The sequence below is a fragment of the Elephas maximus genome, chromosome 12 (assembly GCF_024166365.1).
Source record: "Elephas maximus indicus isolate mEleMax1 chromosome 12, mEleMax1 primary haplotype, whole genome shotgun sequence".
In the NCBI taxonomy this organism is placed as follows: domain Eukaryota; kingdom Metazoa; phylum Chordata; class Mammalia; order Proboscidea; family Elephantidae; genus Elephas; species Elephas maximus.
The window spans coordinates 57931135-57950970 of record NC_064830.1 but is presented as its reverse complement, the minus strand read 5'-3'; the positions used below and the strand labels follow the sequence as shown (position 1 = coordinate 57950970).

The 19836-nt window shown below is 59.7% G+C and overlaps 4 protein-coding genes across 19 annotated transcripts; 2 read left to right on the top strand and 2 right to left on the bottom strand.

The window, feature by feature from the left end:
- Window positions 1-368: 368 nt before the first annotated feature.
- CIAO3 (cytosolic iron-sulfur assembly component 3) lies at window positions 369-10879 on the top strand. 3 transcript variants are annotated; one of them, XM_049903442.1, is made up of 11 exons: window positions 369-469; window positions 1666-1761; window positions 2044-2187; window positions 4124-4256; window positions 4787-4921; window positions 5734-5852; window positions 6649-6778; window positions 7555-7627; window positions 8508-8645; window positions 9061-9218; window positions 9363-9698. In XM_049903442.1, the coding sequence occupies exons 1-11, from the start codon at window positions 404-406 to the stop codon at window positions 9599-9601; spliced, it is 1431 nt and encodes a 476-aa protein (XP_049759399.1). In that variant the 5' UTR covers window positions 369-403; the 3' UTR covers window positions 9602-9698. The 3 variants fall into 3 exon arrangements, with proteins under 3 accessions (XP_049759399.1, XP_049759397.1, XP_049759398.1); XM_049903440.1 differs by having other exon boundaries at window positions 372-469; window positions 1614-1761; window positions 9061-9258; window positions 9363-10879; XM_049903441.1 differs by having other exon boundaries at window positions 372-469; window positions 1614-1761.
- Window positions 10880-11711: 832 nt separating this feature from the next.
- On the bottom strand, window positions 11712-13591 carry HAGHL (hydroxyacylglutathione hydrolase like). The gene is made up of 4 exons (XM_049904995.1): window positions 13570-13591; window positions 12311-13218; window positions 11825-11892; window positions 11712-11742 (listed from the first exon to the last, which is right to left on the bottom strand). The coding sequence occupies exons 1-4, from the start codon at window positions 13589-13591 to the stop codon at window positions 11712-11714; spliced, it is 1029 nt and encodes a 342-aa protein (XP_049760952.1).
- Window positions 13592-13613: 22 nt separating this feature from the next.
- Window positions 13614-17077, top strand: CCDC78 (coiled-coil domain containing 78). Of its 11 annotated transcripts, XM_049903437.1 has the most exons (13): window positions 13624-13701; window positions 13922-14041; window positions 14130-14216; window positions 14408-14539; window positions 14617-14673; window positions 14789-14856; window positions 14960-15038; window positions 15138-15263; window positions 15378-15565; window positions 15636-16067; window positions 16481-16625; window positions 16692-16792; window positions 16883-17075. In XM_049903437.1, the coding sequence occupies exons 1-13, from the start codon at window positions 13642-13644 to the stop codon at window positions 16992-16994; spliced, it is 1707 nt and encodes a 568-aa protein (XP_049759394.1). In that variant the 5' UTR covers window positions 13624-13641; the 3' UTR covers window positions 16995-17075. The 11 variants fall into 11 exon arrangements, with proteins under 11 accessions (XP_049759391.1, XP_049759394.1, XP_049759392.1 ...); XM_049903435.1 differs by having other exon boundaries at window positions 15636-15819; window positions 15946-16067; window positions 16481-17077; XM_049903436.1 differs by having other exon boundaries at window positions 16559-16625; window positions 16692-17077.
- ANTKMT (adenine nucleotide translocase lysine methyltransferase) lies at window positions 16921-19069 on the bottom strand. Of its 4 annotated transcripts, XM_049903445.1 has the most exons (5): window positions 18269-19068; window positions 17884-17988; window positions 17661-17801; window positions 17455-17505; window positions 16921-17318 (listed from the first exon to the last, which is right to left on the bottom strand). In XM_049903445.1, the coding sequence occupies exons 1-5, from the start codon at window positions 18428-18430 to the stop codon at window positions 17073-17075; spliced, it is 705 nt and encodes a 234-aa protein (XP_049759402.1). In that variant the 5' UTR covers window positions 18431-19068; the 3' UTR covers window positions 16921-17072. The 4 variants fall into 4 exon arrangements, with proteins under 4 accessions (XP_049759402.1, XP_049759403.1, XP_049759401.1 ...); XM_049903446.1 differs by lacking the exon at window positions 17455-17505 and having other exon boundaries at window positions 18269-19069; XM_049903444.1 differs by lacking the exon at window positions 17455-17505 and having other exon boundaries at window positions 17120-17318; window positions 17506-17801; window positions 18269-19069.
- Between the last annotated feature and the right edge of the window lie 767 nt (window positions 19070-19836).

The window sequence follows — 19836 nt, the reverse complement described above, 5'->3', positions numbered from 1 at the left end:
GCTGTTCTGGGTTCTGCATCACTGAGCAAAACAAAGCTTGCTGCCTGTGCAAACTCCCCAAGTGTGGTACCTCGGTGCCCACACCTGGCCGAAGGTAAACACTAAAGGAGTGGATAAACTAAGTGGGGATGCCCTCTTTCTGAAGGCAGACAAGCTCTGGCACCCGAGTTGTGGCAGTTTCATCTACCCTGTCCCTGTCCCACCCCGGTGGAGGCAGGAAAGTGCAAACGAATGTGTCCCAGGGACTGGGACGAAAGGCGCCGTCCCCACGCCCGCTAGCAGAAGGTGGTCACCCCCCCAGGACGCCTTGGGCGAGGCACGCATGCGCCGCTAGGGGCGCTTTCCGGCAGCCCGCCTTTTGCGCCGTTTGGCGACACCTGCGCGGGGCAGTAGTGTGGGCGCCATGGCGTCGCCTTTCAGCGGGGCGTTGCAACTCACAGACCTGGATGACTACATCAGGCCGTCGCAGGTGGGCAGGCTCTGGCGGCGGGCGGCGGTGCGCGGGGAGTGGGCCGCGGCTGGCGCGCCGGAAGCTTCCTACTCTGTCTTTCTGCCTCGGTTTCCTCCCCTGAGAAATGGGGTCCGACCCCGGGGACCCAGGCCCGTGCCCCAAGGACTCCAGGGAACCCACTTGTACTCTGGTGGACACAGGTAGCAGCTGGTTATCACGATGCCTTCAAGACCACCAGTGAGGGGAGTGCCCCTCCCCCACTCTGGCTGGGTAAACTGAAGCTGTGGGGTGTCAGGTAGTTTGCTGCCAGGGTCACTCGTGGGCGCAGAACCGCCATGCCCACATCTGCGGGAAGATCTCTGCCAGGCCTCAGCTCTCTGAGCTACAGTTCTATTATCTGGAAGTGGACTGTGATGTCCTACCTTGGTTGTGAGGACAAGGCAATGGTCCATGTGAAGCACACAGGGTAAAAAAACCAAAAAACCCGTAGCTCAGTAGACATCAGGGTGTGCGGTGGGCGCTGCATGGGGAGGAAGACAGAAGCCCAACCCTAAAGAGGACCTGCAGTTTTGTGCCTGCCTGCCACCCACCAACAGCCGTAAGGGTCCCAGCTGCAAGGTGCCAGGGGAAGGAGGAAGGGGAGAAGGGGGCTGGGGCTGTGCCCCAGCACTGTGGGCAGGGATGATCCCTGACGGGCCCCCCGCCAGGCCTTCTGGAGCCAGTCATCTTCAGAAGGGTGGTGGCCAGTGCAGTTCTCTAGTGACAAGAGAGGGCAGGAACAGGGAAGGGAGTGACATTCCCCCCCCCCGCCCCCGGCACTGGGCAGGGAGGTGACTTGTAAACGCTGCTGAGCAGAGCGCTCCTGCCAAGTTTCCTCTCGGTAGCCAGCATCACCTTCTGGCCCTTCTATCTGTGGACACACCTCCTGTTCATACCTGGGGAGGGCAAGGATCAGGGTTGGCAGGGAGAATTTTCAGGCGTGGTTGCCACTGGCTGTACTGCTGACTGGCGACCCGCAGAGTGACCTTTGGTGCCTACAGGATGTTAGAAAAGGGGGTCCATGTGAGGATGGGGTGAGTGGCCATAGCGCATAGGACTGTCCTGGCATCCGTGGCTCCGACAGGGCCTCAGGCAGCCAGCCTTTAGGAGACCCTCTTCCCAGGGGCCTCCGTCTTCTCAGGCCTGGCATGGCATGGGGTCTCCTCCCGGCTCAGGACTGCATCAAGCCCATAAAGGTGGACAAGAGGCTGGGGAGTGGTGTAGCCAAGATCCACATCGAGGACGACGGGAGTTACTTCCAAGTGAGCCAAGTAAGATGTTCTGCTTGGAGTATCAGAAACATTTCCTCTGCTTTGTTCTTCACTGAGGTGATGCCGAGTCTCCCTGTGTGTGAGGGATTGGACCCAGGGCCACTGGGGCAGGGGCCCAGACTGAATAACAGGTCCGATGTGCCTTGTAGGGGGTTCTTTTCTCTGCAAGGACAGCAGTTCCTGCCTCCCTCTCTCAGAGCTCTAGTCTTGTAGATTCTCCAGCTCAGATCTCTCATCTCGAGCTGGGCTCCCTCTTTCCTGGGCTCTCCCTGTCCTCTGCAGGCCAGGGGGACACAGAAGTTGGAGAAAGCAAAGATCTCACTGAACGACTGCCTGGCATGCAGTGGCTGCGTCACCTCAGCAGAGAGCGTGCTCATCATCCAGCAGAGCCATGAAGAACTCCGGAAGATTCTAAACGCTAATAAGGTGGGCGGTGAGTGGGCTGAGAGACCCTTTCAACCTGAGATCCACCAACATTTTGTCATTCATTTGTCAAGGTGAGGGTGTGTGGGCATTCTTCTTAGTGAGTTACCTGCCAGCATTCTCCGACACCGAAAGAGCCAGGCCTCAAACTTTTGGTTGTGAAGTCTGTGTAGAACTGACTGCCCAACCAAGCTAACGCCCATGCTCTCCAGAGCCAGGCGCCCAGCTCTCCAGCCATCTCGTCAGCATTCAAGAGTAGATGGCATCCCACCTTGCTGCATTAACACTGTAACAGGTAAAAGGTGGATGCAGCCTGTCTTAGTTATCTAGTGCTGCTAGAACAGAAATACCACAAGTGGATGGCTTTAACAAAGAGAAGTTGATTCCCTCACAGTCCAGTAGGCTAGAAGTCCAAATTCAGGGCGCCAGCTCCAGGGGAAGGCTTTCTCTCTCTGTTGGCTCTGGAGGAAAGTCCTTGTCATCAGTCTTTCCTTGGTCTGGGAGCATCTCAGTGCAGGAACCTCAGGTCCAAAGGCCACGCTGTGCTCCCAGTGCTACTTTCTTGGTGGTAGTATGAGGTCCCCATGTCTCTCTGCCTGCTTCTGTCTTTTATATCTCAAAAGAGTTTGGCTTAAGATACTACTTAATCTTATAGATCTCATCAGTATAATTGCTGCTAATGCATCTTATTTCATCATAGTGATAGGATTTACACAACATAGGGAAATCACATAAGATGGTGGACAGTCACTTAAAATAGTGGACAGTCATACAATGCTGAGAATCATGGCCCAGCTAAGTTGACAGATATTTTTGGGGGACACAATTCAATCCATGACATAGCTTGTCAGCAGATGATGGCTAACCAAATCTGTGGTCCATCCACACAGTGAAATACAGAAATTAAGTCCTGATGCATGCCACAATGTGGGTGAACCTTGGAAACATGGTGTTCATGACAGAAGCCAGACACCGAAGGGCAAATGTTGTGTAAAAAAAAAAAAAACATCGCTGTCAAGTCAATTCCGACTCAAGTGATCCTATAGGACAGAGTCAAGCTGACCCATAGAAGTTCCGAGGAATGGCTTGTGGGTTTGAACTGCTGACCTTTTGGTTAGCAGCCGTAGCTCTTAACCTCTGCCCACTTACATAAAGGCAAATGCATAGAGACTAAAGTTTATTAGTGGTTACCAGGGGCTAGATGGAGGAGAGAATGGGGGTATTGCTAAAGCAGTACAGAGTTTTTGATAAGAGAGATGAAAAATTTGGAAACGGTTAATGGTGATGGTTGCTCTACATCGTGAACATAATTTAGATCACTGAATTGTACACGTAAAAATGGTAAATATTTTTTTATATATGTTTTACCACAATAAAAAAAGCAATATATACACATATCTATGTAAAACCCAGAGGTCGGCGGCTCAAACCCTCCAGGCGCTTTTTGGGAGAAAGATGTGTCACTCTCCTTCTGTTAAAAAAAGAAAAATCCGGAGAATATGGCCCCTGGACACCCTTTTAACTCTGTACTGAAGTCACTCCTGAGCTTCACCCTTCAGCCAAAAATTAGATAGGTCCATAAAACAAAACGAGACTAAATAGGCACACCAGCTCAAGGGCAAGGATGAGAAGGCAGGAGGGCACAGGAAAGCTGTTAATGGGGAACCCAGGGTTGAGAAGGGCAGAGTGTGGACACATCATGCGGTTAGCTACCAATGTCAAAAGACAATGTGTATTAACTGTTTAACGAGAAAGTAATTTGCTCTGTAAATCTTTCATCTAAAGTACAATAAAAAAATTCTTTTTTAAAGCTTACAGTCTAGGAAACCCTATGGGGCAGTTCTCTATTCTACAGGGTCCCTGTGAGTCAGAATTTACTTGACAGTAGTGGGTAAGTGTAAGTATACGTAAAGTTAAGCGCGCCCTCCTTGCCTTCCAGGTGGCGGTGCCCGACCAGCAGAAGCTGGTTGTCATCTCAGTCTCCCCACAGTCCGTGGCTTCATTAGCTGCGAGATTTCAGCTAAATCCTACAGACACCTCCAGGAAGTTAACTTCATTCTTTAAAAAGATAGGTGGGTGGGTGCTGCCATGTGGGAGGCAGGGGCCCGTGCCACCATGCTGACTCTTCACGCATGTCTGAACTTGATGCTCTGGGAGCACTTTGTTCTGGGCGTGGCTTCTGACCCTAGTGACAGCTCTGCATGAGCAAGGCCACGGGGGCCAACTCTGGGGTGCAAGTCTGGACTCACCACACCTCGTATTGTTTTCTCATGATCACCGCAGCACCTGTTACCTGTCTGGCCCAGACCGACTGGGGTTGGACTCTGTCCCCAGGCTATGGGGAGGGGCATTGAGTGGACACCCCTTGTAGACTGATGTCTGGGCTCTGTGCAGGGTGTAGCCCAGCCCCCTAGAGGGACCTCTGACCTCAGACAGGGACACCCACAGTCACTCACGGGCTCTTGGGCAGCACCATGGTCACTGTCCACAGCATGGTGTGCCATGTGACCACCACAGACACACTGAGGGTCTTTGGTGGCATGGTTCCAGTCGGGGCCCCACCGTGGGTATCCTCCTGGGTTGAGCTGGCTGTTGCTTCTAGGGGTGCACTACGTGTTTGACACTGCCTTCTCACGGAACTTCAGCCTTCTTGAGAGCCAGCGTGAGTTCGTGCAGCGGTTCCAGAGCCAGGCCAACTCTGGACAGGCCCTGCCCGTGCTGGCTTCCGCCTGCCCAGGTGCGCTGGGCCATGTGTCTCTGGATTGTTGCAGTTTGTGAGCTGGCATCAAGTCGTCCCTGAACTCGTGGCGAGCTGTGTGTTACGGTGTAGAGCTGCTCTGTAGGATTTCCTCAGCTGTGACCTTCACGGATGTACAGGCCTTCCTTCCTTGGCACTGCTGGGTGGGATTAAACTGTTGCCCTTTAGTTTAGCAGGCAATCGCAAACCATGTGCACCACCCAGCCTCCTGGTCTTTGTGCTACTACAGGTAGCTAAAAGTTAAAGGTGAAGTTAAAGTCTGAAGTGGTGTCAACAGCTCAAAACAGGCATAGGAGTGGTAGGAGGCATAGGGTTCTGTAGAAACGGGTCAGAAGTCTGGCCCAGAGTATCCCTCAGGAGGAGGAGCCTGCCTGGAGGTCCGCCTTTGGGTCATTTTCACTTACAAGGAGTCCTGGTGGTACAGTAGTTAAGCACGTGCCTGCTAACCAGAATGTTGGCAGTTCAAATACGCCAGTTGCTCTGTGGAGAAAGGGGTGGCAATCTGATTCTGTAAAGATGTACTGCCTTGGAAAACCTATGAGATAGTTCTACTCTGCCCTGTAGGGTTGCTATGAGTTGGAATCAACTTGACAGCAGTGGGTTTTGGGTGCGGGTGGTGCCCCTCTGAGCTGCTAAAAACATACCTCCGGGTGATGAGAGAACAGAGTGTTTCTCTGTGAGGTCAACCCCCTGACGCATGGCCCGCCCCCGAATTGTCAGTCACTTCTTGGCAGTGAGAGGTAGTTGGCACCAGCTCCCTCACTGCGCCCCTTCTGCTCCTGTTGGCCCAGGCTGGATCTGCTACGCTGAGAAGACCCACGGCAGCTTCCTTCTCCCACATCTCAGCACTGTCCGGTCCCCACAGCAGGTCATGGGCGCCCTGGTCAAGGACTTCTTCGCCCAGCAGCAGGTGACAGAGCCGGGTGTGCAGCCACCGTGAATGGTGGTGGCCACATCAGTCACTGTGAGACTGTGGGAGAGGTGCTGCATCCTAGCCAGTGGCCACACGGGGTCCCGCAGACATGCAGAAGTGGTACAGTTCAGTAGCAGCAAATGTTCTGCCACCCCCATCCCTTGACACTTGATCTTCTGCTGCCCAGTGCTCCACCTGTCACCAGAGGACCAGCTCCAGGCGTGTCCCACACTCGGTGGCAGGCCAGGCACTCGGTTCAGGGAGCGGGAGGTGGAGGCCATGTGTCAGCGACACCCACCCCACAGGGTAGGCGGCTTATGAGGGCACCCAGCACAGGTTGGGGAGGAGGAGGAGGAAAGCCAAGCAGTGACTGCTGATCACAGCTGCTGCGCCTGCTTTCTCCCCTCTGTCCAGACATGAGTGGACGTCTCCCTGAGTCTTTCTTGCCTGGCCTCCTGGTTCCTTCCAGGGTGGCATGATGTCTGAGCCACACTGAAGGCCCTGCTTACTCTGCAAGGGTCAGCCCATCTGTGATTGGCCCACATCTGCAGGTGGTCCTTCTTCTGGAGTGATGAGCCCAGGCCCTGTAGTGCCCGCTGATAAATGCAAGATTGCTAGGAGAGGTTTCGGAGGAATGGCTGGGGCTGTCCCAATGCAGTGCATGTTGATCTGTTATGGGGCATGTCAGCCCCCATGTGGGGCATGTTGGCACAGCATGGGGTGTTGTCAGCCCCTGTGTAGGGCATTTTGGCCCCTGAACCATGAGCAACTCTGTGTCTGTGTCCCCATGTAGCACCTGACCCCTGACCGTCTCTACCATGTGACGGTGATGCCCTGCTATGACAAGAAGCTCGAGGCGTCCAGACCTGATTTCTTCAACCAAGAGTTCCAAACACGTGATGTTGACTGTGTCATCACAACAGGTGCGGTTGCACTGCCTACGGGTCCCAGAGCCCAGGCACAGGCCCTGAGGGAGCCCCAGGGTAGGGGAGCAGGCCAGACCAAGGGTCCTCCTCTGTCTGCCTGTGGAGCCAGGTCAGCTGTCACCAGTCAAGCCCCATCCTGGAGACCTGCCTGGATGGCACACTGTCAACGGCTCTGTGGTGGGATGGTGAAGGCTCTAAAGCCCAGCAGCATTTCTCTGCCAGTCAGCACCTGTTGTTGCTAGGTGCTGTCAAGTCAATTCTGACTCACAGTGACCCTGCGTGACAGAGTAGAACTGCCATATAGGGTTTTCTAGGCTGTAGTCTTCATGGGAGCAGATAAGGTCTTTTTCCCGGATCCACTGGGTGGGTTCAAATCGCCTACCTTTCAGTTAGTAGTTGAGTGCTTAGCCGTTGTGCCATTACCAGGGTTTCTGGGTCAGCATATAGAGTCCCTGTACACGAACAGCCTCACAGAGCCCCACCATCCCTTCAGAAATGGAAAGAACACAAAAATAAATTGCCACAGGGAGGCCGGACAGACTTGGAAGTCCCCTGCCTCTCCCGTGGAGACACAGGAGGGTGGGCTATGTATCTAAAAAAAAAAAATTGTATCCAGGAGTGGCAATTCTTGCCCCCGGCTGGGTCCTCCACCCACCAGCCCAGGAGGCACATGGGGCCATTGAAGGCAGATGGCAGATGTGGGGGTGGGTGCCCCTGGACTGTGAGTGCTGGCCAAGTGCTGAGAGTCCAGTGGAGCATCTGGTTTATCCTAGGGGAGATGTTCAAGCTGCTGGAGGAGGAAGGGGTCTCATTCCCAGACCTGGAGCCAGCCCCCCTAGATGTTCTGTGAGTCCTGGTGTACCTGACATTGGGCCACAGATGGCTAGGAGGGTTTATTGTGGCTTTAGCCGCTGCCTGTGGGGTGGCGGGTGGGGGAGGGGGGCGGGGATCCATGCCTCCATGCCTGTCAGGGTCCACAGCGTGAACGTACCTGAGGTAATCAGAGCTGAGGCTGGCCTAGCCCAGCTCTGTGCCCTGAGCACAGTGGACTGGGGCAAGGGGACAGTCCTGTACCCCAGGGTCCTTCCCCTCCTTCCAACCATGCACCCCCACAATCCCCCCCCCACCCCCCCACTGGGCATGAGCCATACTCTCCGTGTAAGAAACCATGTGTGAAGTCTCAATTCCACCCTGACAAGTGTGGTCAGAGACCACTGGCCTGGCCCGCAGCCACTGCCCTGCTCAGAATTTGTTTGGGACATGCGGTGTGGGGGCAGGTATTGGGGAATTGTGGCACTCTCTGATCATTCCTCCAAGGGGTGGGGCCGTGCCAACTGTGCCCCAGACCCTTGCTGGTCATGGCCAGGCCTGGCTCCCCAACATGGGGGTGGGCAGCAGGCTGCAGGCAGCTCCCCAGAGAATGTAAATCATACAGGTCCTGAGGAGGGGCTTGAGTCCTGAGAAGAGCCCATGTTCTACAGTCCAGCTCCCTTACGCTGCTCCAAGACCCCTCCCAGCTCGCTCTGCAGTCCAGCCTTGGGGCTGCTCTTGTGGAGTCTCCTTCCTCAGACCTGGGAGTGGAAGCCCTTCCCCCAACCCACAGCACTGCCCTGGTCAAAGGCAGGTGGGCTAGAGGGCCCTCAGCAGCAGGCCTCTCCTAGGGGCCACCTGGCAGCCCTTCTGCCCAGACCCATCCCCATGCCGTACTGACCACCCCCTTTCTTAGGTCGAGCTGTGCATCTGCCGAGGAGCCTACCAGCCATCGGGGTGGGGGCTCCGGGGGCTACCTGGAGCATGTGTTCAGGCATGCAGCCTGGGAACTCTTTGGAATCCATGTGGCTGAGGTCACCTACAAGCCCCTGAGGTCAGTGGAGCAGCCGAGAACTGGGCTCCAGGGGCTACATCTATGGCAGTCTCAGCCCCTGGTCCTTCGCTTAGCTGGGCTTATGCAGGCATTTGGCACAAGCAGGGCTCCCCCTCCCAGCCCTGTAGCTCAGTCTCCCCATCATGGGGGCTGTGTGCAGCATGGGAGGCATCTTCACAGAGGGGCTGAGGCACCTTATCACTGTCCTTGAGGAGGGGAGGAGGGGAATGTCCCTTTCAAATGAGGAGGCCGTGGTTGGGGTTAGGCAGTGTGTCCTACCCCCATCACACCCTGCTTGAGGGAGAACAAGGATGGCAGTCTTGCGGTCGAGACCAGACATCTGGCCACAGGGTGTCCTCCTAAGCCCCCAGGCCTCCTGTGGAAGCGTCACAGCCAACCAGCTCTGTACCTTCAGGAACAAGGACTTCCAGGAGGTGACCTTGGAGCGGGACGGCCAGGTCCTGCTGCACTTCGCCACTGCCTATGGCTTCCGTAACATCCAGAACCTGGTACAGAAGCTGAGGCGTGGGCGCTGCCCATACCACTACGTGGAGGTCATGGCCTGCCCCTCAGGTAGCATGTGGCCTCTGGGGGCAGGAATGGAGCAGGCCAGGTGGGCGGCTGATCAGGAGAGCTGGTGTGGGGAGGAAGCCATGGGTTTTGTCCCTGTGCATCACCCCACCACCATGCCCATCCCACTCTCCCTAACCCCCACAGGCTGCTTGAATGGCGGTGGGCAGCTCAGGGCCCTGGATGGGCACAGCAAGGAGCTGCTGCAGCAGGTGGAGCGGCTGTATGGGGAAGTCAGGACACAGGAGCCCAGAGATGTGCCAGGGGTCCAGAAGCTGTACAGGCACTGGCTGCAGGGCGAGGGCTCAAACAGGGCTGGCCACCTGCTGTATACACAGTACCACGCTGTGGAGAAGGCCAGCTTTGGCTTCAGCATCAAGTGGTAGGGGCTTTGGTTTGCCTGGCCTGGCATGGAGTGTACACGAGCACGAGCCTGGGGCTCCAGGGCCTCTGCCTCAAGACACAATGGGACAAACTGGGACATGTGGGAACAGGACTCTGGCTGGAACCTGCCTCTGGCAAGCTTCAACCCTCAGGCCCACACTGAGGCACTGTGCACTGGGGGGCCCACTAGGGCTCAGTCAGAAGGCGAGAGCTGACTCCCATGCCAACAGCAAGGCTCCAGAAACTTGCGATGGCTCGGGCTGTCGCCAGCCTCCCTCACTCTTCCCTAACATGAAGGGAACTTAAAATTTCTAGAGTCATTTTCTGAAGCCACGGTCTGGGAGTTGTGCCCAGCATGGGGAACCCACTGAACAGGCAAGAGGTGCCCACCTGAGCCACACCTAGCATGGGGTTGCATGCCTGCTGACCTGGAATCTAGAGATGGGCCACACACCGAGGCTGCAGCAGGCCCGGGGCTCGGCCCGCATGCACAGTGGGGTGCAAGGAGCCTGGTGGTATAGCAATGGCTCCTCTGCAGTCCCAAGCCAGGCCTTCCATCCACAGATGGCATGGGGGGATGCCAGACTTTCTCTGCCCACACCGGGCCAGTCTTACCATGAGGCTTACTCCCAATAAAGGGATGTGCATGTCCTAAAGCATCTCTAAGACATGGTCTGTGTCCTGAGAGCATCTGCTAGAGTGAAGACAAGGTCTTTTCAAAGCTTTATTTGGGTCCAGAAGTCCAGTGCCCGGTACAGCTAGTTCCAGGACCCACAGGGCACGGCGTCCCCAGGTCCCACACGCACCCCACAGCAGACACTGCAAGTCTACCTGGCTGGTGGAGTCCACGCAGATACATGGGACAAGCAGTCTCTGCTGGCCTCTGGGGGCAGACAAGGTTGCCGGAGGTTTCGGCGTCCCCACACGGCCTAGTTGGCTGAGTCACTGCAGGAAGAAGGGACATGGCATGAGCCCCGGCCCAGCCCCAGGCTCACTTCTCGGGGGACAGGCAGGAAACCCACTGAAGCACCAGGAGGGCCTGTGCTTGTAGCTGCAGTGACTCTGGCTGCTCAGATGCCCTGTTCAGGTGCCTCCCTGCACAGGGCCTGCAGGACCTCTGCCGGCACCATGTCTTCCCTGCAGGGAGGGGGCCCCTGTTGTCCAGATGACGGCAGTGCCCTGAGCACACTGGTATTCACACCACTGTGGGCACGTGGGCCTCACCTTTTTTCTGGGATGATGGTCCCAGTCACAGCTAGGGCAGAAGAGGGCAGGGCACAGGACAGAGCCCAAGGAGTGGCTAGGGCAGCCACGTGGCGGTTAGTCCTACAGGCTGCCCCTTGCACCCAGGGGGCCCTGGGTGAGGTGGTGGTGTACCTCTGCCCTGAGCCCCACCCACCACCCAGGGTTAGCTACAGAGACTCCCCCAGGTGCCCTCCCCCCCCCCACTCCAACTCCAGACTCCAGGCAGCACACTCCTGCCCTAAGCACATCCATGGCCAGCCCAGCCACAGAGCTGACCCCCAGCCCTGGCCACAGAGGGCTGCATACCTTGGCCCAGGACAGCTTGGCTCTCACATGGTCATTGCTGGGCCCCACCTGTGTAAACACCATGGTGTTCAGTATGTGGCCGAAGGGCACCTTCTCACACTGTTGGCTCCTCTACCTGTCCTGCCTCCCCACAAGGGGCCATCGCGTCCATCCATCTGCACCCCTGGCACGGGCGGGCAGGGAGTTCAGACTCTCCTAGGAGTAGGGCTGGAACAGGCCTTTGGCGTTTCGAGAGGCATGGGCCACTCGGTGTCTCAGCCAGGCTCTGGTATATTTGCTGTGCAGTCCTCTTCAGGCACAGGCCACAGCCAGCCACCCTGGGGACGGAGAGCTGGCAGGCCCAGACACCCCATAAGAAGTAGCTCCTGTGGCCTGGCATCAGGAGGCAGCACATGTGGATGGCCCCCAAACTGCACTGTTTGGAGAGGGGTGTGAGGTGGACATCCTGGGCAGCTTCCACCCCCGGCCAGGTGCATCGTAACCCACAGCTCCTGGCCATGTGCCAGCCTGTGGGTCAGTGTGCAGACTGCACTTGTTGGTGCCCAGCACAGCTAGTCCGGACTACGGCTCCACGTTGCCCTGCGTGTGGTCCCTGGGAGCAGGCAGGAGTGGGCCATACCAGAGGTAGGGGCAACTGGGGGCGGAACCCTTGTGTTCAGCCCACCAGCCCTCACCAGAGGTGGTGGGTGGTCAGCACAATGGTCAGGGACATCCCCTCCTGGCCCACGATCTCCTCCAGCAGCTGAAAGGAACAGGTGTTAGGGAGCTACGGGCTGCCGGTTTGGAGCTGCCTCCCATATCAGGATGCCGGGTACAACAAAACACAGCACCCCAGGTAGGCCTGGCCCTAGGGCAGCACCTGGGTGGGTGAGGAAGCCAGCAAACAATTACTGAGCACCCGGTGTGTCCAGGATGGGTTAGGCACCACGGAAAAGGCCAAGAAGAGGCCAGAGGCAGCCCCACCTTTTGGGAGACCCGAGATAATCAAGGAACCCCAAATGACCATGAACAGAGAAGAGTATGGGGGAGGGTCTGCTCCAGCCAGTGAGGCTGGGGAGCCCCTCCGAGGGGTGTAGGGCAAGGGGGTCTGCCTGCCAGGCTGTCCCCAGGCAGCCTTGACCTCAGCGTGCTCCCCACCGCCCCCCACGGCCCATCCTCACCCTCTGGGGCACAGCCACAGTCTCCCACATGTGCTCCGCGATGACTAGGTACATACAGTTCTCCAGCACGAGGATGACCTTAACCTTCGTGGTCGCTGGAACTGTGTCCAGGGGAGCCAGGATTTGGAGACACGGGCGTGGGGTAGAGACACGTCCCGATGAGGATGACAGTAGGTAAAGGCCAGGAGGCAGGGCACTCGGTGACAGACCGTCGGCACGGCAGCTCAGAGCGCCCAGAGGCCGCCCAGAGTTACCTGCCTGTGACATCAAAAGAGGCCCAGCCTTCTGACTCCCTTCTTGAGGGTGACATCTCCTCTTCCAGACTCTAAATAGGGCCGTTCGAGGGCCGGAATCGGCCCACACACATTCAGGCCAGAAGAGCTTCCCGAAGGACCCACGTGGCATCCCACACTCCAGGCGTGCGCGAGCAGACCAGCGGGTGCAGGAAGCCAGCCCCTTGTCACCTAGGCCCCTCTCACCCTCAGACCCCACCCCTGCATTACAGGCCGCCTTCTCTAGTGAGCCTCGCCGCCGCCACTCAGAGAGTTTTCCCACGCCAGCCCACTCCCTGGCCTCGCGCCGTTCAGGCCCCGCCTTCCTCCCACCCCAGGCCCCTCCCTCCCCGCGGCGGCGCGACCCCGACCCAGACCGCCCCCTCCCCGCAACCCCCTCCCCCGCTGTGGTTGAGCTGGCCGGGGTTACACAGCCGCCTGAAGGACGGGTGGAGGAGGCGAGGACGCCGGTCACTGGGCTAGACGGAGAGCGCCGCTCCGCCCGCCTGGCCCGGCACTTGCGTGACTCGGGGCCGAAGGGAGGGCGCGGGCGCGGCGGGGAAGGCGCGTTGACTCTACCCTGAGCGCTCCGCAGCCGCCAGACCCGGGGCTGGACACCTCCTCCGGTAAGACCTCCTGGCGCCCACACTGAGCCAGTTGTCCCCTACCCGCCCCCCCCGGTCCCAATTAGGACATTGTGCCCTTTTTCTGCAGTTTGGGGGATTATCTGTCCAGTTTGTTCCCCTGACCATCCCAGCACTTAGCTGGCATCGGGAGGCACACATAAGGCGTCTAATTAGTGTGCGAACCAACACAAAAGGGCTGGCATGGAATTCCGCGTGGCCGTCACACCCTCCCCCAAGCTGAGCACACCCCATGCACCCCAACAGATCTGCGTTGCACAGATGGGGAAAGGGATGGACAATCCTCCCCAGCCGCTGCTTTGCAATTGTGGGCGGGGCCTTGAGTCTCCTAGGACCCACAGACCTGATAACGACAGCCACAGCATCGTAGCAACAGCCACCAGGGCGGCCAGGCTCACCCAAGTTTCTCTAGCCCATGGAGAAAGGAGCGCCTGCAGGCGTTAGGCCAAAGCCCCCACCTCGGGCCGCTGAGAATGTGAGTAGACAAGATGCCAGTGCTCCTGCCCTGGGGCCAGAAGAGGGGCAGGCCCCACTCCTGGACTGATCCTGGCCAGCGGAGGGGCTGCCCCAGCTGGGCTGGTTTGAGTAGGTGGATGGTTACTACTGGGCTGGGTGGATGACTAGGGGCTCCATGGGGGTGGGGGCTTCAGCCGGGCCTGGACCCACTTGGAGGGTGGGTGGCGGTGCTTCTCCAGGTTCTGCCATGGGCTGAGGACTTGCGGCTAGGGGCCCCAGGTGACACCCCAGCCTGGGCCATCAGTGTCCAGCCGGAGTCACTGTCAGACCTGGAGCTGAGTGAGGAGCAGTGGCTGCAGGTGGGAGTGGGGCTCTGGGTGCCAGGAGGAGAGGGGATGCCTGCAGGGTCCCATGGGCAATCCCTCTCACCCCACTGGCCACCCCCAGATCTCCAAGGAGCTGGTCGACCTGCAGCTCACCATCCATCAACTTCGGGAGCAGCATGAGGCCCAGATCTTCGAGCTGAAGAGTGAGGTGGGCACCTGCCCAGCCTTGCTAGCCCAAGGGCATGGGAGGGGTACCTGAGGAGGAGCATGCTGGAGGGTCCAGGTGTGTCAGTGGGAGCCCCAGGGTGGGCGTGTGCTGCTATACCCACACTCATGTCCAGGTGGACGTTTTCCTGCTCCAGTGGCCCAAATGCAGTTGCTCACCTGGTCACCCTGCAGGTCCTGCGGCTGGAGAGCCGAGTGCTGGAGCTGGAGCTGCATAGGGAACAGGGCAGCTGGGGACAGCACCAGGCACCAGCACAGGGCCACTCTAATGACCAAAGACTCCAGGATGCCTTGAGGAGGCACCAGGTGGGAGCCTAGCAGGGTGTGGTGGGGACATAGTGAGGCCAGGACCTGCTCACCCCTCACACCTCCCTTCCATACAGACACAGCCCAAGGACTTCATGCCCCTGAAGTCCAGGCAACAGAAGCTGCAGAACCCTGTGAGTGTGCGGCCACCTGTCCCAGGGGCTGCCCAGGTGTGTCACAGCCTTGGGGGCAGCAGTGCAGTGGGTGGGGAGCTTGGGTTCCAGTTCCACCACACCTGTGTGCCCACAGCAGCTGGGAGAAGCAGAGAGGGCACTGGAACTGCAGAGGGCCCAGCAGCAGGTGCTGGAGATGCGTGTGTGAGTGACTACCTCGCTGGAGACAGGGTGGGCAAGCAGCTGTTCCCAAGGGGCTGAGGGATCCCTCCCACCAGGACCCACTGACCTCACCCTATGTCCACAGGGAAGCCCTGGGCCGGCAGCTGCAGAGAGCCCAAGAGGAGGCCAGGGCAGCTGGGCAGCGAGTGGCCACACAAGCCCGGGTGAGCCCAGCCCCATCTGCCTCAAGATCCCAGGCAGCGGGGGTCCCATGAGCACCGCCTGCCTGCTGGATGTGGGTTCAGAGCCACCTCTGCCACCAGGTGCTGTCCGCCTGCCAGGGCCAGCTCCACCAGGCAGAGGCCAAGAACAGCCAGCTGCAGATACAGCTCAAGAAACTGAATGAGCAATATGTGATCCGGCTGCAGCACTATGCCCAGGACATGGCAGTGAGCACTGGCGAGGTGGTCTTGGTCTTGGGGAGCCGAGCCTAGCCTGGGCATACTACTTGGCTTCTGGGAACCCCATGGCCCCCAACACCAGCCCAGCCCCATCTCCCCCAGGACTATGCAAATGGTGCAGGCCAGGCGCCAGCCACTGCACCCCTTCGGGCATTCCTGGAGGCCACCCTGGAGGACATCCGGGCTGCGCATCGAAGCCGAGAGAAGCAGCTGGCCCGGGCTGCACGCACCTACCACAAGCGCCTGGCAGACCTGAGTTGTCGACATAAGGAGCTGCTGGCCATCCACAGGTGGGCCCCACCCAACATGTGAGGGGGCCTCCAGGGTAGGATGGCCCCCATGACCCTGGGTGTGGCTTAGTGTGCAGCAGGCTCCATCCCAAGTGTTGGCGGACCCCACCATGGCCCCCTGGCCCTCCAAGGCTGTCCTTGATGCAGCCACTTGGGACCTCAAGCGGATGCCCATGTACCTGGCTGCAGAGCTTGGCCCCCTGTGGGAGGAGAAGGCAAAGCTGGAGATGCACCTCTGGATGCTCCAGGCCCAGGTGACCCTCCCTGCTGCCCCACATCAGCCTTGGGGTACAAAGCCCCAGAACTACCCAGGCCTCCTTCCAGCTCCACCAAGCCCAACCCTAGGGCCTCTGAGAGGCCTCCCTCATTCATCCAACCAGGAACCCCTCCTGCACAGCCTGGATATGAGCCCCCGACCATTTACAGCATGGGGGCCTGAGACGCTGCTCTTGTTCCCACAGAAGGGGCCCAGTGAAGCCTCCCTGGGGGCTTTGGAGCCACAGTGAGTGCCCTGGGGGGTCCTGCGGGAGCTGGGGAAGGGAGCATCAGGGAGAGGAACTGATCTGTGCCATAGGAGAGGGAAAGCTGACCCTGGGTGGGCATCAGGGAAAGCCCACCAAGGAAGGGGCATCTCAGGTGAGGTCCAGAGGACCCAAGGAGGGAGGCAGGGGGAAGCATGAGGGGGTGGCTGGCAGAGGTGCTGCCCAGGGAAGGGCAGTAGCAGGCTGCCCCATGGCTCTGGATAGCCTAGCCTGTGCTCTCAAATGTATAAAAGGTAGAGGCTCTGTAGAACCACCTCCCAGGGTTTTGGGGAAACAGGCACCCAGCAGGGCAGGGGATGTATCCGGCAACGCTGCAGACACTGGGTCACTGTCCAAGCTGGCTTTAGGCAACCCTTTCCAAACTCACTCCCAGGCAGCACCACCTCGAGGCTCAGGGAACTCAACCTGAACGGGGTCCCTGGTCAACACCTCATGCCCACCCCACTCACAGGGGCCTGGACGCTGCATCCTGGGCCCAGATACACCAGAAGCTCCAGGACTTCTCCAGAGGCACCCAGGTAGTGGGCAAGGGCTTGGGGGGCCCTCACCTGTGCCCTGGGCTCACGGCCCCTCCTGCATTCCAGGCTGAGCTGGAACAGGAGCGGGCACAGCTGCTGGTCCGGGCCACGGCAGCCGAGGCTCAGCTCTCTGAGCTACAAGAGTATGTGGACCAGCACCTGAGCAGGTGGGCTAACCCCAGGGCCTCAGTGTGTGGGAGGGCAGATGCCACTGTCCCCAGCCAGGCAGGGGATTTCAACCTGGCCTCTCTAAACAGGTACAAGCAGGAGATCCTGACGCTGAGAAAGCTGGTGGGAACGGGGGACCCCTCGAAAGTGGGGGCTGTGCCACCAGCCAAGCCCCCGCGCCCAAGGACCCACAACCGGTAATCCAGGAAAACTGAGCAGACTCTTCTCTACTAGCAGTGGAGCACCCTACTAAATAAAAGTCAGGGCAGAGCTGAGTCTTTATTGTGTCCAGCAGCCGGTCTGAGAGGTAGAGGACCCACGGTCCACAGCAGCCTGGATAGGGGCCCCCAGGGAGGAGGCAGCCTCCCCAGCTAGGCCATCACAGCGAACATCGTAGGCCCAGACTCGGTCCAGGCCCTCACCCACCACAGCCACAGGCTCCCAGGTGGGGAGGCGGAAGCACCCAGACACCACTCGGGCCCCCTCGGGTAGCTCTGCCTGTAGCTTGGCCTCCAGCATTGGGAGCTGTGGTAGAGAAGAGTGGGGGCATGGGCAGGGGACCACACAGCATCCCACCAAGCTCCGCCAGGCCCAACAACTGCCACTGGCTGGTCCCCAGGCCCCAGAGCAGCAGCGTCCCCATCGTGCAGCCCAGACCTACCACACTGGGGGCCAGGAACACAGACACGTTATGGCAGTCCCTCAGGCTCACCTGCAGGAAGAGGAGGTCCCCCAGCAGGAACCGGGGCCCGAGCCGGGGGAGAGGGTATGGGGGTCACTGCTGCTTCCGAGGCCCAGCACGCACTGTGGAGCCAGGTGATGGGAGATCAGGTGGGGGGTCTGAAGGGTGCAGAATCCAGAGGTTACCTTCCAGAGATCCTTACAGAGGTAGCAGACGTTCCCGGAACAGCCTGCCCTCCACGCGTGTAGCGGTACCAGCCCCACCAGGCACGGGTTCAGCTCGTAGCCCACAGCCGGGCGGAGACTGCACCTGTGGGCCGCCAACACCTGTGGGCAGGGAGCGGGCACGGGGACCAGGAGGCGGGGGAGAGGCGCTCGCAGGAGGGGGCAGCAAGTAAGGGCGCCTTACAATCCTGCCATCGCCAGAACCCAGATCCACCATGTTTCCGCGGCGGCCTCGCATCAACGATAGCACATTCTCCACCTGCCGCGCGCTCGCGCCCAGGTACGGCACCTGAGTGAGGGGGCGGGGCTGGGAGGGCTGGAGCCCATTGGCCACACCCACTTCTCCCCCGATACCTGGATCATCCAGTAGTGGAAGGGTTTTGCCACCTGGGCTTCCTTCCCTAGCTGCGGGCCGGGCCCCGCCTCGCCCCGCCCGGAGCTGCCGTCACCCTCCCTTCACCTGTTGTCAACCGTTATTTGCAAGTCCCGCCCCCTCCCGGCGGGGGCTGCACTTCCCTCGCAACCCCGCCTCCAGCTAGGCGTCGCCCGGCGCAGGCCCCGCCCTGCACCTGCAGCCGCAGCGGCACGCGACGGAAGCCAGGCTGCAACAGCCGGGCCCACACGGCGTAGGCTGCCAGGCCTGAGCCCGTCGCTGCCTGCAGCAGCTCCAGAGCGCCCAGGCGCCGCTCGCGCAGCTCTGTCACCGCCTCGGCCGGGTCGTCCTGCTCCATGGCTGTGGGACACGCGGCTCAGGATCGCCCCGCCCCCAGGTCCCACCCCGGCTCGGATCGGAGCCCCTTACGCTAGGACCCGGGAGCGAGAAGGACTCGCCCGATCCACCGCCCCGCCGCCCCGGCCTGCACCACTTCCTCCGCTCGCGTTTCCTGAGGCCGCGGCGATGCGCCGGAAGTGAGGGGCAGGGCCCACGCTAGTGACGCCGGAAATGGCCGACCCGAGTCCGCCTGGCAGGTCCGTTGTGGTCTTCAGTTCGCCCAGGCCCAGGGCCCTTCCCGCGAGTTCCACGTCGCGACGGCATCGACCTGCGCCCCACGATTGTGGGCAGCCCTAGTGAGCGGCGACCTTCGCAGGATCCGGCCCCGCCGTGCCCTGTTGCGAAGCTTGCAGTGGTCCGGTCACTCGTTGGTTCACTCAGCGGACGGTTATTTTGGGCTTTCCCTCGGAGGTGGGGAGCCCTTGGAGCGCACAACCTGGCGTGGGGAGACGGGAGACAACACCCGACGATTTCAGAGAGGGCTGAACACCCAACGGAATGTGGGGCTGCGATTCGACGGCCTGAAGGGGAGGGGAGATCACTCGGGGTGTCCTGGCCCAGCGAATACAGTTCCTGCGGAGGCTGGCGACGTCAGTATCCCAGGAGCGGGAGGCCAGTGTGTGGGCTGGAGCACGGGTGGGAGAGAGGCTCACCAGGGGACTGCGGGCCCTGGTTTAAAGCCAGCCTCCCTCTACGGCTCTATCTCAGGGAGATTGGTCGGGGCTCCACTGACCAGGATACCCGGAAAGCCGATCAAGCCTGGGAGCAGTCGCGAAAGGACACCGGTCAGGTTCCTCCTACACCTGGAGGCAATCAGCTGGGTGGGCGGGAAATTGGAGGAGGGCTGGGGTCTGAGGGAAAGGGGGCGGTTCCGGAGGAGAGGAGGGTTGACGAGGAGGAGAGATTTAGCCGCCGGAAAAGACAGATGCTGGCTCTCAATTGAGTGAGTGGGGCGTGGGGGAACCGGATGTGAGGGGCCTGGGCCTCTGGCGGCTCGTGCAGCCTGGGGCTGGGAGTCAGAGTCCCAGGAACTGGAGAGACCACCTTCCTTCTCCAGAAAACATCAAAATAGACAGGCGTTCCTGGACGGGACCTGCAGAGCCTGAGCAAGGGGGAGCCAAGTGGGAGAACAGAGCTGGGGTCAGGCTGATGAGCCAAGACCTCCTCACCTCACCTTGAGGCCGAATACCCATGAGTGTCAGAGCTTGTCTGACCTGCCCCTTCTCGGCCTCCACAGCCCTGGTCCAGAGCCCCGGCCGGGATGGGGTGCTTCCCAGTGTAGTCAGGCTTGAGACCACTGCCCTCTCTTCAAGCATGGAGTGCCTCAGGTTCCTTCCTGAAGGACAGGTGTCACCAGGTGACAGG

What these genes read in the sequence shown, in the direction of transcription:
- CIAO3 (XM_049903440.1), top strand. Translation starts at nt 447, where the DNA reads ATGACTACATCAGGCCGTCGCAG. An exon ending in GTTACTTCCAAGTGAGCCAA is followed by an intron (nt 1,762 to 2,043) that starts GTAAGATGTTCT and finishes TGTCCTCTGCAG; the next exon opens with GCCAGGGGGACACAGAAGTT. An exon ending in GCTGGCTTCCGCCTGCCCAG is followed by an intron (nt 4,922 to 5,733) that starts GTGCGCTGGGCC and finishes CTGTTGGCCCAG; the next exon opens with GCTGGATCTGCTACGCTGAG.
- HAGHL (XM_049904995.1), bottom strand. Translation starts at nt 13,591, where the DNA reads ATGCTGTGGCTGTCGTTATCAG. An exon ending in GCTGTGGCTGTCGTTATCAG is followed by an intron (nt 13,219 to 13,569) that starts GTCTGTGGGTCC and finishes TGTGGGCGCCAG; the next exon opens with GAGGTCTTACCGGAGGAGGT. An exon ending in CTGACCACCCACCACCTCTG is followed by an intron (nt 11,743 to 11,824) that starts GTGAGGGCTGGT and finishes GCCTGCTCCCAG; the next exon opens with GGACCACACGCAGGGCAACG.
- CCDC78 (XM_049903429.1), top strand. Translation starts at nt 13,642, where the DNA reads ATGGAGAAAGGAGCGCCTGCAGGCGTTAGGCCAAAGCCCCCACCTCGG. An exon ending in TCTTCGAGCTGAAGAGTGAG is followed by an intron (nt 14,217 to 14,407) that starts GTGGGCACCTGC and finishes GTCACCCTGCAG; the next exon opens with GTCCTGCGGCTGGAGAGCCG. An exon ending in GAGTGGCCACACAAGCCCGG is followed by an intron (nt 15,039 to 15,137) that starts GTGAGCCCAGCC and finishes CTCTGCCACCAG; the next exon opens with GTGCTGTCCGCCTGCCAGGG.
- ANTKMT (XM_049903444.1), bottom strand. Translation starts at nt 18,430, where the DNA reads ATGGAGCAGGACGACCCGGCCGAGGCGGTGACAGAGCTGCGCGAGCGG. An exon ending in GTTCTGGCGATGGCAGGATT is followed by an intron (nt 17,802 to 17,883) that starts GTAAGGCGCCCT and finishes CCCTGCCCACAG; the next exon opens with GTGTTGGCGGCCCACAGGTG. An exon ending in GGGACCTCCTCTTCCTGCAG is followed by an intron (nt 17,319 to 17,505) that starts GTGAGCCTGAGG and finishes TCTCTACCACAG; the next exon opens with CTCCCAATGCTGGAGGCCAA.